Source organism: Haemaphysalis longicornis, unplaced genomic scaffold, assembly GCF_048455015.1.
Source record: "Haemaphysalis longicornis isolate Haplotype H1 unplaced genomic scaffold, Haemaphysalis longicornis Haplotype H1 scaffold_3, whole genome shotgun sequence".
Lineage (NCBI taxonomy): Eukaryota > Metazoa > Arthropoda > Arachnida > Ixodida > Ixodidae > Haemaphysalis > Haemaphysalis longicornis.
This window is the reverse complement of record NW_027526335.1, coordinates 25,900,945-25,913,589: the sequence shown is the minus strand read 5'-3', so window position 1 is coordinate 25,913,589 and position 12,645 is coordinate 25,900,945. Positions and strand designations below refer to the sequence as shown.

Sequence of the window (12,645 nt, the reverse complement as noted above, 5' to 3'; positions counted from 1 at the left end):
CGATGCGCTTCGGCTGACCTGTTGAAAAAAGCAAAGCAATGAGCCGTAACGAACGGCTTTTATGCCCCAAATTAGCGATCCTGAGCAGCTACTGGAAAGTACTCTGGCCTAGATGTAGTCTGGACGCGGACAACTTGGCGGGTAGCGGGTAGTCTTTAATATTATCGCGCGCTAACGTCATGAGAAGGCCGAAGAGGCGTTGGGAGAGGCGCCGTTGCACGCGACGAGCAGCGGCCGGGTAGAGCAAAATGCGGCGGTCCCGCCCTCTCGCGGCACGCCGAGAAACGGAGACGCCGGCGATGCACGGCGCATGGGGAGAGTTTTACAACTGAACCTATCTAGTAACGTTGGCGCGGCCGGCGACGTCAACATGGCGTCGGCTCCGGCCGCGATTTGGCGCAGGCGCTCGAGCGACCGCTTCTAACCGCTCTTTAAAATGCGGCTCAAGGGAGACACGAAGTTGCTTGTGCGGTAAAGGAGCTGATAATTCATGCGATAACGGTACTATAAAACATCATCCGCGCCGCTAGTGAAAGCGCCCATAAAATATTTGCCGGGGTGCTAAGCCTAACCGTCTCTGGCGGAGCCAAGCCGGCTTTCTCGATCTCATCGCAAGTAGTCAGGCTCCTCCATTCTGCCGCGCGCGTACTGCGTCATTTTCTGACCGAGGTAGGCGCTACCGCGGGCGCAAAAACGTCGATGTGGGCGTGAAAATACAGCGCTCGCAGAGCCGAGGCGAGCGAATCGCGTGCAAAACCGCACCATGCGGTTCACGCTTGGCTGTTGCGGCGTGTAGCGAGCTTGGGCACACCGAGTGAGGAGACGAGCGCGAAGCTTTACGTGCTCCAGAAAGGACTGCTTTGCGACACGGGGGTTAAAAAAAGCAGAAAAATCACGAATTTCATCACGCAAAAGTAGGAAAAGAAATAAACGAAAACTTTTTTCAGCGCTAAATTTTTTGTTCTGTGTTGGTTCATACGAATTTCAGATGATACGAATATTTTTCGCAGTCCCGCGAGATTAGTATAATCAAGATTTTACTGTATCAGCGCGCGGCAATGTGCACGGGCTCGGGCATGCCAGCTACTAGTGTCTCAAGTAAGCGGCTGTTTTCGATATCTGGTAAAGTGGTGACGAGCAGGAGGTTGTCACTGCTCCCCGAACATGTCGAGCAGTTAACCTTTCTCCATGTTAACATTTAAGTGAGTGCAGACCTTAATCTGTTGAGTGCAATGGTATTGTGTAATTCCTAATTTTACTTTGTGCGATTTGTTGTGCAATAAAGTTGCAGTTTTTGTGTCTCTAGATGGTGAAAATATTAATTTTACAAACAACCATAAGTATTCGTATTCGAAAAATATTCGAAAAATATCGATTCAATTCGAACTTTGTTTTTATTATTCGAATTCGCTTCGAAATTAAAAAATTGATATTTGCACACCCCTAGTAAATACGGTACATTCGATGCGCGCTGCTTTGAGCTTTCTTCCATCTAACTAAGGCATCACTCACCAGTAGTTCACCCTTATTTGAAGAAGACAGAAGCCTGCTGCTACCATCCCCGAACAGGCGACATGGCGCTGTGATCTGGCCCTGGTGGCCACTGAGAGTGCGGTGGGTGCCGTCCTTATGCCACATCTGCAAGGGTGCAACCGCCACTGTTGATTCATGCCAGTTCTTGTCCTATGAACTCAAGCTGAGTGAAAATAACATTCCATTTCGCGCTTGGCTTACAATCCTTGCCAGTTATTTTGCGTGTGAATAGATAGCAAGCAAAAGTGGTCAAACGCCCTTTTATTCGTTTTTTTTTTAAATAAGCTAACGTAATGGCATACATTGCTGGCCTGTCTGCCAATATGGGAAGCTCTCAGAGCTAAACGTCAGACCAATGAAGTTTAACAGCCAGTTGGTACTGCAGCTTCCTTCTCTAGTTGAACAGCTTGAACACAAGAACAGAGGCTGAACACACAAAGCATGTAAGCCCCCTTTTGGGAACAATTTACAAAAACCAAGCCAGAATTGAGCAAGCTTTTCGGTGACAGCATATGGAACATGGAAATAACTTGCTCCATTTTTACTTTTCTTTCCCCTGTGAGTAGCAGATGGCAAAAAAAATGCGCACTTTTTTGCAATAAGGTTTTAAAGGTTTTTCTCCTGCCTCTGCACTAAAGGAATCCCCGCTCACCTTCACTGTTGCATCCAGTGAGGCCGAGATTGCCAGACCTTCTGGCCATGCGAGAATCGAAGTCACACAGTCATTGTGGCTACCCAGGGCCAAGCACTCCTTGGTGCCCAACTTGAAAAGCTGCACAGTGACAGGGAGTATGGAATTATCACGTCAACTAGATGGCTGGGATGAGTTGCTGCACAGCAAGACTCGAAGCACAAAGAAGGCTTCGACTGTTATGTCTGAAGAAATATTGGATCACCACTTGTGCCACGCCAACCCAGAGTGCATATAGCTGCACTATAGAGGTGTCAATCACACTGCACATCACAACTAGGTGATGTCTGGTGATGCCAACTTGGTTGCGATGAAGCCCACAACCGAACAAGACAAAGAAGGTGGATTAGTTGGTACAAGACTCTAGGGGGAAAATATCGGCATAGACATAGCTAAGACATATATTGGAATCTTATTTGGTAAGCAAAATGTGACACTTCCGGCTTGACATGTTGGCACCCTCTCCCAGTGGGCGGGGTTTCTTCTGTTTATTGGTTATCCTTGTTGTTTCTGCGTCTTTTCGCATAATGCAGTAAAGCCAACAGCTGTAAGTCGACTCACTTTGGATTTTCATCTTGTTCTCGCCTCAACATTTTCGTGCAATAAGGTGACAAAACAAAAGAGCACGAACATACTTAAAAGAGTACTAACACAAAATTTTTGTGTTACATATTTTTGCTGCTATGAGTGCATACCGGCCCAGTAATCATAGTATGGCACATTAAGATGGTCGATCGCAGCATAAATAATTATTTACAGCCTCGTTTATTCATGTCAGTTTCGGTTTCAACGAAACCAACACCAGCCGCCATGACAGGAATGCGCTCATGACGTCACTGTCCTCATTGCACAAAGGCTTGTCTGGACACGTCCGAGCGCGTGTCCAGACCGGCTGTGGCTGAGCGCACTTGGCCAGCATGACGTCAGTCCCAGAGCTGTGATGGGAGGCACAAAGTTGAGCAGCACATTACAACAGCAGCCAGCGCCTTGGCTACGTCACGAGAGCCCAGACGTCGGCAGCTTGGGCCACAGCACCCAATGTGTCATGCTGATGCCGATGACAAAAGGGTATCCACTCTGAGCTTTCTCGTGCATGCAAAGATCAAAACTGATTTAAAATATATTATACTGAATGGTTACGGTTGAAAATCCTGGGAGATATCTCGACATACAAAGGAAGCTATTTGCATAGTTATTTCAGCCTTGAAATTTCGTGTCAGTAATCCTTAAAACCCTAAAAGGGATATATCTGGCAAGAGCCGTGGCACGATCGTGCCACGTGACTATTGGCCGCGGTCACTTACACTGACGTGGCCGCTCTTGGTGCCCAGGACGAGAGCCTCCCGGTCGTGTGTGAAGCAGCAGCACGACACCTCTTCACACCTGTTGTTGTTCTCACTGCCATCTAAGGCGTGCTTGGCCTCCAGCTTCGTGTTCAGTCCCGAAGAGATCTGCTCAACAAAACATTGGCTTCAGTCACCTCCTCCTCCTCCTCCTCCTCACAGAGAGAGAGAGAGAGAGAGAGAGAGAGAGAGAGAGAGAGAGAGAGAGAGAGAGAGAGAGAGAGAGAGAGAGAGAGAGAGAGAGAGAGAGAGAGAGAGAGAGAGAGAGAGAGAGAGAGAGAGAGAGAGAGAGAGAGAGAGAGAGAGAGATTATTGAAAAGGAGAAGAGGCCGGCCTGAGAAAGCTATCTTGGGCCTGCTACTTCCCACTGGGGGGAGGGAACTGAGGACGAAAAGAGAAAGGAGTGAATATGGAAGGTATGAAAAATGACAAATGAACTATGTACAAGCAATAAAACCAATAAATGCCTCACATACAATGGGACGCTGAATCATATGACTACAGTCCACTTTTCAGCACAAGATTGTCAACCGTAAAAAAAAAAAAAGAGACGTTATTTTGCAGTTTGTTAAATTTTGTCACGACCTAGACCCGAGAGTTCAGAGAAGAGTCTTCCCTCTTTGTTGTCTTCCCTATATGTATTTGCCCCCCCCTTATGTAATGCCTTCGGGCCCTTAAGGAACTAATAAATGAAATGAAATACAGTGGAACCTCGGTGATACAAATTCGGTTGATACGAATTTCGTTGCGATACGAACTTTCACAATTGCCCCGCTAAAATGCATTGTATGCAATGTAAAAAAATTCGGATGATCCGTTCACATTTATCACCTGCTGCGGGTGATATGAACACTCGAATTACGAGCACACGACTGCGGCATGGACGGGAGGCGGGAGTGTTTGTGCGGCCATGTGGCCTTGGTTGCGCACGGGCACAAAAGCATTAAGCGTTAACCGCATGGAGCGTTTTCTGCTCACGAAAATGCGCCGCGCACGCCACAGGCGCGCTGACGCCACCGCGAATACCACCCGCATGCTGCACGCGGCGCGGTAAGCAACGGCAACATGGCGCCGTCAACGGGCGCGAAGTAGGGCAGGTAGCCCAACGGACCGGTTCTGACCGCTCTTTAAGATGCCACTTAAGGAACAAATGAAGTTGCTTATACAGTAAGGGAGCTGATGATGTGTCTGAAAACGACACTATAAAGCATCGTCCGCGCGGCTAGGGAAAGCGCCAATCAAATACCCGCCACCGTGGTAAGACTAAACATTTCCGGCGGAGCCAGCGGGCTGTCCGGAACGCTTTCAAACTGCCACCACGAAGAGCGCGCCTCTCCATTGGCGCAAGTCGGCAGGCTCCTCCCACTGCCACGTGCTTCGTGCGTAATTTTACGAGTGAGGTAGAATTTGACGTCGGGGCGAATCGTCGACGCGGGCGTCAAAAGAACGCGTGCGCAAACGCCGACGCGCCCGAACCGCACGCGGTTCACGCTTGAGTTCGCGTGTGCGCGTCGCGTAAGCGATGAGCGCGCGTTCTTTTGACGCCAACTTTGACGATTCAGCCCGGCACCCCGGCGCCAGACTCTGCCTCGGTTACCGCTAACGGCATTGGGAGGAGCCTCAGGACTTCCGCCAATGGGGAGACACGTGCCTCATTGCGGCAATTTTGAAGCGCTCACAGTAGCTGGCTGGGCCACCTACGCGGCGGATATTTGGCGTGGATGATATTAGTGCTTCTCCCCCACTGTCAGCTCCTTTCCCGCATGAGCAATTTAGTTTACACCTTGAGCTAGTTTTAACAAAAGGTCAGAAGCGATCACTGAAGCAACCTGCACCTCTTCACGGCAAGAGCCGACACCATGTTGACACCGCCTGTCGCATGCGTGGCACATTTCCATTTTTTCTCGTTTTCTGATGATACGAATTTTCGGGTGATACGAATATTTTTGCCACCCCTTGAGATTCATATGACCGAGATTCCACTGTAGAATGAAGAGTCACTAAGACATATAAGCAGGGCTTTAACGGCTAGGCTTTGTTTCCTGTTGTCAGCCCACATGCCCGAAATCTTCTGTTCAGTCAGAGGGCAAGTGTCCAAGCGTAGTAATGCTGCCTCAAGGTGCAACCAAGAAGACTGGAGCATTCAGATGGCAGGAAACGGCACCCCCCCACCTCCCCCCCTGTGACTTGTCATTTGACATTTTTCCGTAAGTATACACAACACAGTTTGGCTACCATGGGATTTTTCAACCTCCCAGTCTAATAATTAAGGTCACCTCAGTTTAAACCATTCCTTCCAGTGAAATTTTGTTATTCTTTTATGGCTGAGCCGCAAGTGAACTAAGTACAGTCTAATCCCGCTACAACGAAGTCCGCTTCAACGAACTTTCCGCTTCAACGAAATATTTCCAATTCCCCGTCAGCTAGCCATAGAAGTCAATGCAACAAAGTCCTCGCCACAACGAACCATTTGTCGGCTAGCTTTCGCTTCAACGAAATTTTCGATGATTTGGGCTGGGTTTGAACAATTGTTTAACAATAAAATAAGCATGGTGCCAGCTATCTGTAACTTTTTTATATATTAAGGATGCTTAGTTTCACCGAAAACATGCGCTGTGCGCCCACACGTGGCCCGCACTGCCACCCAAAACAAAAACAAACTCGTAGGTGGGCGCCATTGTGTGATGGTGATAACGATGCGGCGGGCCGTCTTTACATGAGGCGCAAGCCAGGTTCGCCAAGCCAGAGCTATAGCCAATCCGTATCCGGTTGAAATCGCGCGAATTTTGTATGTGTTATGAGCAGCTGTCCTTGCAGTTTTCCGCCTACAATTTTGCAAATTCAAAAGCGTAAATAATGTTTTCGTGTTTAGTTTTGAACCTGTGTCATCCTATCTTAGTCGCAAGCGCGATCGCAATAAACGCAAGGCGCGCAGCTTGCCTGCCAAGGTCAGTTGCTGCCGTGCCTAGTCAGCCTAGTCAGCCTAGTCAGAGGATAAGATAACCGCGCTGTTCCTGCCACAAGCGAGAGGGGGGGCTTCCAATCGCCTAGCAGCTATCTGCAAATAATCAGCTCGGTGGAAAGGCCTTGTTGTACAGCAATAAGCTTTGCGCCTGCATTTCTTCATTTCTTCACCTCTCCCCCTCCCCCTTCTCAGTATCGCGCTCTTTGCGTGATGGTAAAAAAACAGATAACCATTGGTATGTTTGTTATCTGAATAAACACGACGTTACTGCGCATCACTCTTGTTTCTAAACATTGTATTATTCTGCCAATGATGCGGAAATATCCGGGGCTATTTTTCTTGCCCTTCCGTGCTGTGTTGGGGTAGATTTCGCGTCAACGAATTTTCGCTTCAACGAAATTTTTTGCACGTCCCATCAATTTCGTTGTAGCGGGATTCGACTGTAGCACTTTTGAATTTATTCATACTTTCCTGCCTTGTTATCTTTACACCATGCTGTGCTCCCATCAGAAGGAAAACTGATTAGTTGTTGACTTTATGTGGGAGGAGACCAAACTATCTGTTGTTACCATTTGTTTCACTCGTACTGTCATCTGTATTCCACTCCTGAATGTTTACTAAAACACTCGCTTGAGAGTGCCATTTTTGATCCTTTACATGCTTTAGCAAAGGTGCAGTTGATTTGTCATGTTTTTCTCTTTTATTTTGATTGTTTCGGGTTTCCTGTCTTTCTGTGTACAATCGAACCTTGTTATTTCGCATAATTCAAACTAACGAATAATTCGAACTTGTCTATCAATCCCGGCAAAGTGACGTGTATTTGAATGGGGATGGGGGAAACTCTCGCTAATTCGAACCTGAAACACGTGCCACGGTTAATTCAAACAACATTACCCATTCGCACAGACTACTTTTCATAAAATTCCAAGCCCAAGGTCAGAGTTCAATGTGTCACTAGCCTCTGCAGCTTCCCAAACCCATAACCGCGTGCTTGCTCCGTGCACACTGAAGCAGCTGGCATAAACCACACGACCGTCGCATTATGGATCATAGCCCGGAAGTGTGCGCCCGCTTCTTCGAGTTTGCATCTTGAACTAGCCACGGCGTATGCCGTACTGTCGTAGCACGTAATTATTGAAAGTGCAATCCGAAGGACCTGCAATACCGTCTACTTTATTGTGCATGCGTTTCTAACACCAATAGCGTGTGCTGTACCACCAATCAAAGGGACCCCTGCTAATGAACTCCTAACAGATTTTGCTCGAACGGGTTGTTCTGCACAAATTGCGCAGCATAACGCAATTTGAATGAATTGTAAGGCTTCGGCGCAGCTTGGCTCACAAATATAAAATTGCATTTTAAAATGGTGCAATTGGTGCAGCTGTTGCCCCCCTGAGCATTATATAACGTTCCAATGCGGTAACACAACCTCACACCCTTTTGCACTTGAGTTGTCAAGTCAAGGCATGCTACAAGTAGGTACGCACACGGTGCGAGAAGACACACTGTAACAGGCCCACCTGAAGGATGCCGGCCTCATCGACAGAGGCCACCAGGGGGCCCCTTTCATCAAAGACAACGTCCAGTACGGGCATGAGTGCTGCCCGTGAGCACCTCCGGTACTCAGCAACGTCCCAGACCACCACTGTGCCATCCGATGATGCAGACACCAGCTGGGTGCCATCGTGTGAGAAGCGGACAGACTTCACATCCTCCGCGTCTCCTGCAGGCAGAGGGGAGAAACTGACCCTTTCAAAAAGAGGAACTATCCGCAAATTTGTACACCACAAACCCTTTGGAAAATCCTTTGGCTGCAATGTACATCAAGGCAAAGCACACAACTGGAATTAAAACTGAAGCTATGCCGAAAGTGGGGCAGCCCGTTTGCTTGCAAGCTGGAGTCTGGGCTTGTTTAGAACGCGTGCTCAACGCTATACTGATATTTTCAGAAAAGCATTCAGGTATGCTTCCATTGAACACCACATTTTGTGGTATGGGAGAGTGCCGATACCCAACTTAACACCGGTCAGTCTCTGCCTCTTCACCACCACTGCCAAGATTAGCATAATTGTACTCTTGGCACTATAACACACCAATACATGCCAACTTGCTTTTTACCCTTTCAACCAACAGGATGTTCACAACTTCAACCAGCGTCAACGTGACCAAGCCTTACCCTTGAAGCTGCCCAGTGCTGCACCCGTGTCGGCATTCCACAGCAGGATGGCGCGCAGTGACGTCCCAGCTGCAATGAGGCCTCCGTCGGGCGAGACCGCGCAGCACGTCAGGTTGTAGCTCATCCAGAAGCCATTGTAGCGCTTGGCACTGCCCTGCGATGGATCCTGCAGGTCCCAGGTCCACACATGCTGGCCGGCGGCCGATATGAGTTGCTGCCTGGCGGTGGAGACCAGTCGCTGACTGTGCGAGAGGCAACAGTCCGCAACCGCACAGTCCTCGTGACTGAGGATCTGCGGCGGCCTGGGTTCGGCTGCAGCAATAGAGTATAGAAAAGCAGCAATATAGAAAAGAGTATAGAGTGCAGAAAAGCAGCAATAAGTATAGAAGCCATAAACTTGGAACATTTATTAGCCCGAACACCCAAGCCCTTTGCAATACATGCAGCGCACGGTGAAATGTTATGCATCAATTTCAAAAACTTGCTCAATGCAAAACACATCCAACCCCTTGAGATCAGTTTTGTCACTCTTTCAATGTTAGCAAGTGAAAACTACTCAAATTATGCAAGCTGTCCACTGAATCAAGATATTACAAAAAAATTAGGGATGGGCGAATATTTGGTATTGTCGAATATTCGATCGAATAGCTCTCTATTCGTTATTCGCTTCGATCCGAATGCAGGTTTTCGATATTTTCGAATTATTCGATGCTCCCGAATAGGCAGCTAAAAGCCAAGCTTTTCGGTCAAGCTTTCCGAGAGTTACCCCAGGCTTGGCTCAAGACCCACCGACGCGGACATTTCTATTATCAGTGCCAGCACTGCCGAGTTGCTGCCTTGCCTAGAGGTTCTACGAAGCTCTCAGCCGCCAGCACACGTAATTTAAAAACAAAAGGCGACACTGAAACGACACCGCTCCGAACATAGCGGCACCAAGCCAGCAGACTTGTACAGGCCGCCATTTTGAATAGGCATGCCGCCATTTTGAATAGGCATGCCGCCATTTTGAATAGGCATGCCGCCATTTTGAACAGGCTCGCACAGCGCGGCAGTACGCCGCACTAAGCGAGCCTATTCAAAATGGCGGTCAGCCGGTTCAAAATGGCGGTTGCGCTTTGCTTGGCTACGGCCGAGAATACTAGTGGCTACAATACTTCTTTTTTTAGCGGAGCTTCTAGGCGGCGCTTAACTCTGCGAGTTTCTAGGCGGCGCTTAAACTTGTGAATGAGCAGCCGGCGGAAACTGCTGCACCTAGAGCATGTGGCACAACAGGCATTTCTTCATGAAAACTTGTGAATACAGCAAAGGAAAGCTGTGTGTAAGATTTTTCAATAAATGTTCAACTGGTAATAGTTTTACACAATGCTGTGCCTACGTGAGTTCTAATTATTAGAAAAACATGTATACATTAGTCAGGTCACAAGTTGCTCATTTGTCTTTGTGATTTGCAATGTGTACTATTCGAACTATTCGATTCGAAATTATTCGACCAAATCACTATTCGCTTCAAATTCGCTTCGAACCTCAAAATCTATATTCGCCCATCCCTAAAAAAAATAGATTATGAAAGCAACACAAAGAGACAGGACAAGGGGTAAAAGACGCACACATGCACGCAAGCGCTACACTTGCAATGGAATTTCTGAGTCCCGTCTTTCTGTGCTACTTATGAAGTGCCACCAACACCCGCAACTGTCTTTCTGTCCCACTTAAGGAATGATGGTCAAGTGAAGTCTACTATCATTTGATCACAGAATCACAACACTTCAATGGGTGAATGAGGAGGGGAGGACAGTGCCAGTCACCACTTACTCCTCACCAGCACCACTGCTCCTCTCTTTCTGAAGAGAGGAGTCAAAACCCCTCCCCTCAAGACAGACACGACACCATGTTCCTTGCCCCAAACTTATGAAAGGACGAGTGACAGACTTAGGAGAGCCCACTTAAACTTATTTCTGACTGGTGGGGCGGATATGTTGCAGCATAGCCACAAAGGGAAAGGAAGGTTACAATACAGTGCTGGCTTGGTAATGCTAGTTTCTGGGACACTTAGAAAGAGAGGAGGTGGCAGTCAAGGAGATTAAGGGGCAGCTACAGTAAGGAGTTTTTTAAAGACGATATTCTTTCTTGGGCTACTTAAACATAGAAATTTTGGTCAGTCTGCATGTCTGTCTGTGACAGCCGGCCAAAGTGAAACACAAGCTGCACAATAGGTTTATATACCCACAGCCAAACCTGAACATCTGTCTGGTGGCAATGTTCACACTTGTCAACAGTGTTGAACAAGACATCACGCAAATATGAGGCAAAATCAATACGTAAGTGATATTTTCAGTCTTCCTTTATAAAAAATTCATGGATGCTTGGTTTTTGCGATATCATATTCTACATCCACTGCAAAAAAAAAAAAAAAAAATCACCCCGTCGCCTGCTGTCGCCCGCGCCACTGTAGCGTCTAGCGGCATTTTAAGAAATCAAATGGCAACAGTTACAAAAGGTTCCTATAGATAGGTTCCACATTCCGCTTGGAACGCACGAGGGAGAAGGGAAACGTGGTTCTATAAACGTTGAAGTAGGGCGCTTCAATTCACATACGTCTCTGCCATACAGCAGGGCTGGCATCACGGCACCCGGCCTGGAGAAGGGCAACGGGGTAAATTTAAACTGACTTGAGCAAACCTCTAGCGTGTTTAGCTTGGGAGGAGCATGATAGGAGAGGAATGGCATGAGAGCTGAGCGGGAAAGCGAAGGGAGGCATTTAACTGACAAATGTCGACAAAAGACGATATGCAACGAAAGGAGTAGATACGCGGCCAATTTTGTTTTTTCGTAATCTCGAATGGGAATGAAAGTACAGGCTTTCAAGGCCCTATCACGGCTGATCCACTTACCCGCCTGGGCCCCTCCACTTGCAAGGAAGAGCTCCCAGATGAGCACCTCGTGACCTCCCAGGGTGAGGACCAGACGACGGGAGTCCCGCGTGAAGCAGCAGCTGCGGACGGCTCGGCTCTGCTGCGGCACAGCGCTCTCCACTTCTTGCAGCTCCTCCAACTTGACAATGCGGTGAAGCTGCGAGAGGGAAGCAGCATAATGCGAAATGTGCCTGTCATGCTTTCATTGTCATGCTATTTATACGGCCCCAAATGTGACGACAGCATGAACATTACATACAGCAAAAATGAAATGGGGAAGGCAAATTTGTACACTGTTGGTTGTACGACGACTATGTGGAAGATTAATGGGGGAAAAAAAAAAAAAAAAAAAAAGTAGACTATGAAGTCCCACACTGCCCTGACCGTAGGTTTCTGTTCGTTTTCCATTTACTGGCTGCCAGGTTGTGAAATTGCTTGCCTACGATGCATGCTACAAATGGGGGAACCGATCAGTGGCAGCATACGACAAGGAGGAACGCAATTTACTATAAAGACAGTCATAGAGTTTACAGCATGAGTACAATGCAATGTAGCACATGCGCACAAATGGGAAGAAAAGCTAATACAACAGCTCTCTGCTGCCCATGTTTTTTTTTTTTTTTTTCCTAAGGAAGCCTCACAAACAATTATTAAAATGAGGGGGGAGGGACGGCACGTTACCTTGACACAGCCTCGCTCATCTCCTGACGCCAAGAGCTTGCCGTCAGCAGAAAAGGCACAACACAGAACAGGAGCTGAGTGCTGCACTTCAGCGAAAGTAGAGCAGGCGGAGCTTTTGCGCGAGTCGGTACGTCTTGCCGGCCTTGACGACACGATCATGGGGGAAGCTGCGAAGTCAAGAACAAAATTTTCCCAAACTGAAATCTTTCCCCTTGTGCTGTACAATTTTGTAACACAGAACATTCGTTTTCCTTGCTTCTAGTTTTCCAGTAAACACTGCCACAGGTAAATAATTCAAGGCAACGTGGCTTCTATTGTCTTGTGTGGCTTTTTTGCTGCAAGAA

At 47.8% G+C, this 12,645-nt stretch overlaps 1 protein-coding gene across 3 annotated transcripts in view; it reads right to left on the bottom strand.

The window, feature by feature from the left end:
* The window catches only part of LOC144174173 (apoptotic protease-activating factor 1-like), a 57,940-nt gene that overhangs the window by 13,663 nt on the left and 31,632 nt on the right, over positions 1-12,645 (bottom strand). For all 3 annotated transcript variants that reach the window (XM_077702686.1, XM_077702687.1, XM_077702685.1), the window contains exons 12-18: positions 12,302-12,468; positions 11,600-11,777; positions 8,709-9,020; positions 8,053-8,255; positions 3,529-3,675; positions 2,186-2,305; positions 1,513-1,638 (exon numbers count right to left, since the gene is read on the bottom strand). In XM_077702686.1, coding sequence (XP_077558812.1) covers positions 1,513-1,638; positions 2,186-2,305; positions 3,529-3,675; positions 8,053-8,255; positions 8,709-9,020; positions 11,600-11,777; positions 12,302-12,468 — 1,253 coding nt within the window. The remainder of the gene's footprint in view (positions 1-1,512; positions 1,639-2,185; positions 2,306-3,528; positions 3,676-8,052; positions 8,256-8,708; positions 9,021-11,599; positions 11,778-12,301; positions 12,469-12,645) is intronic.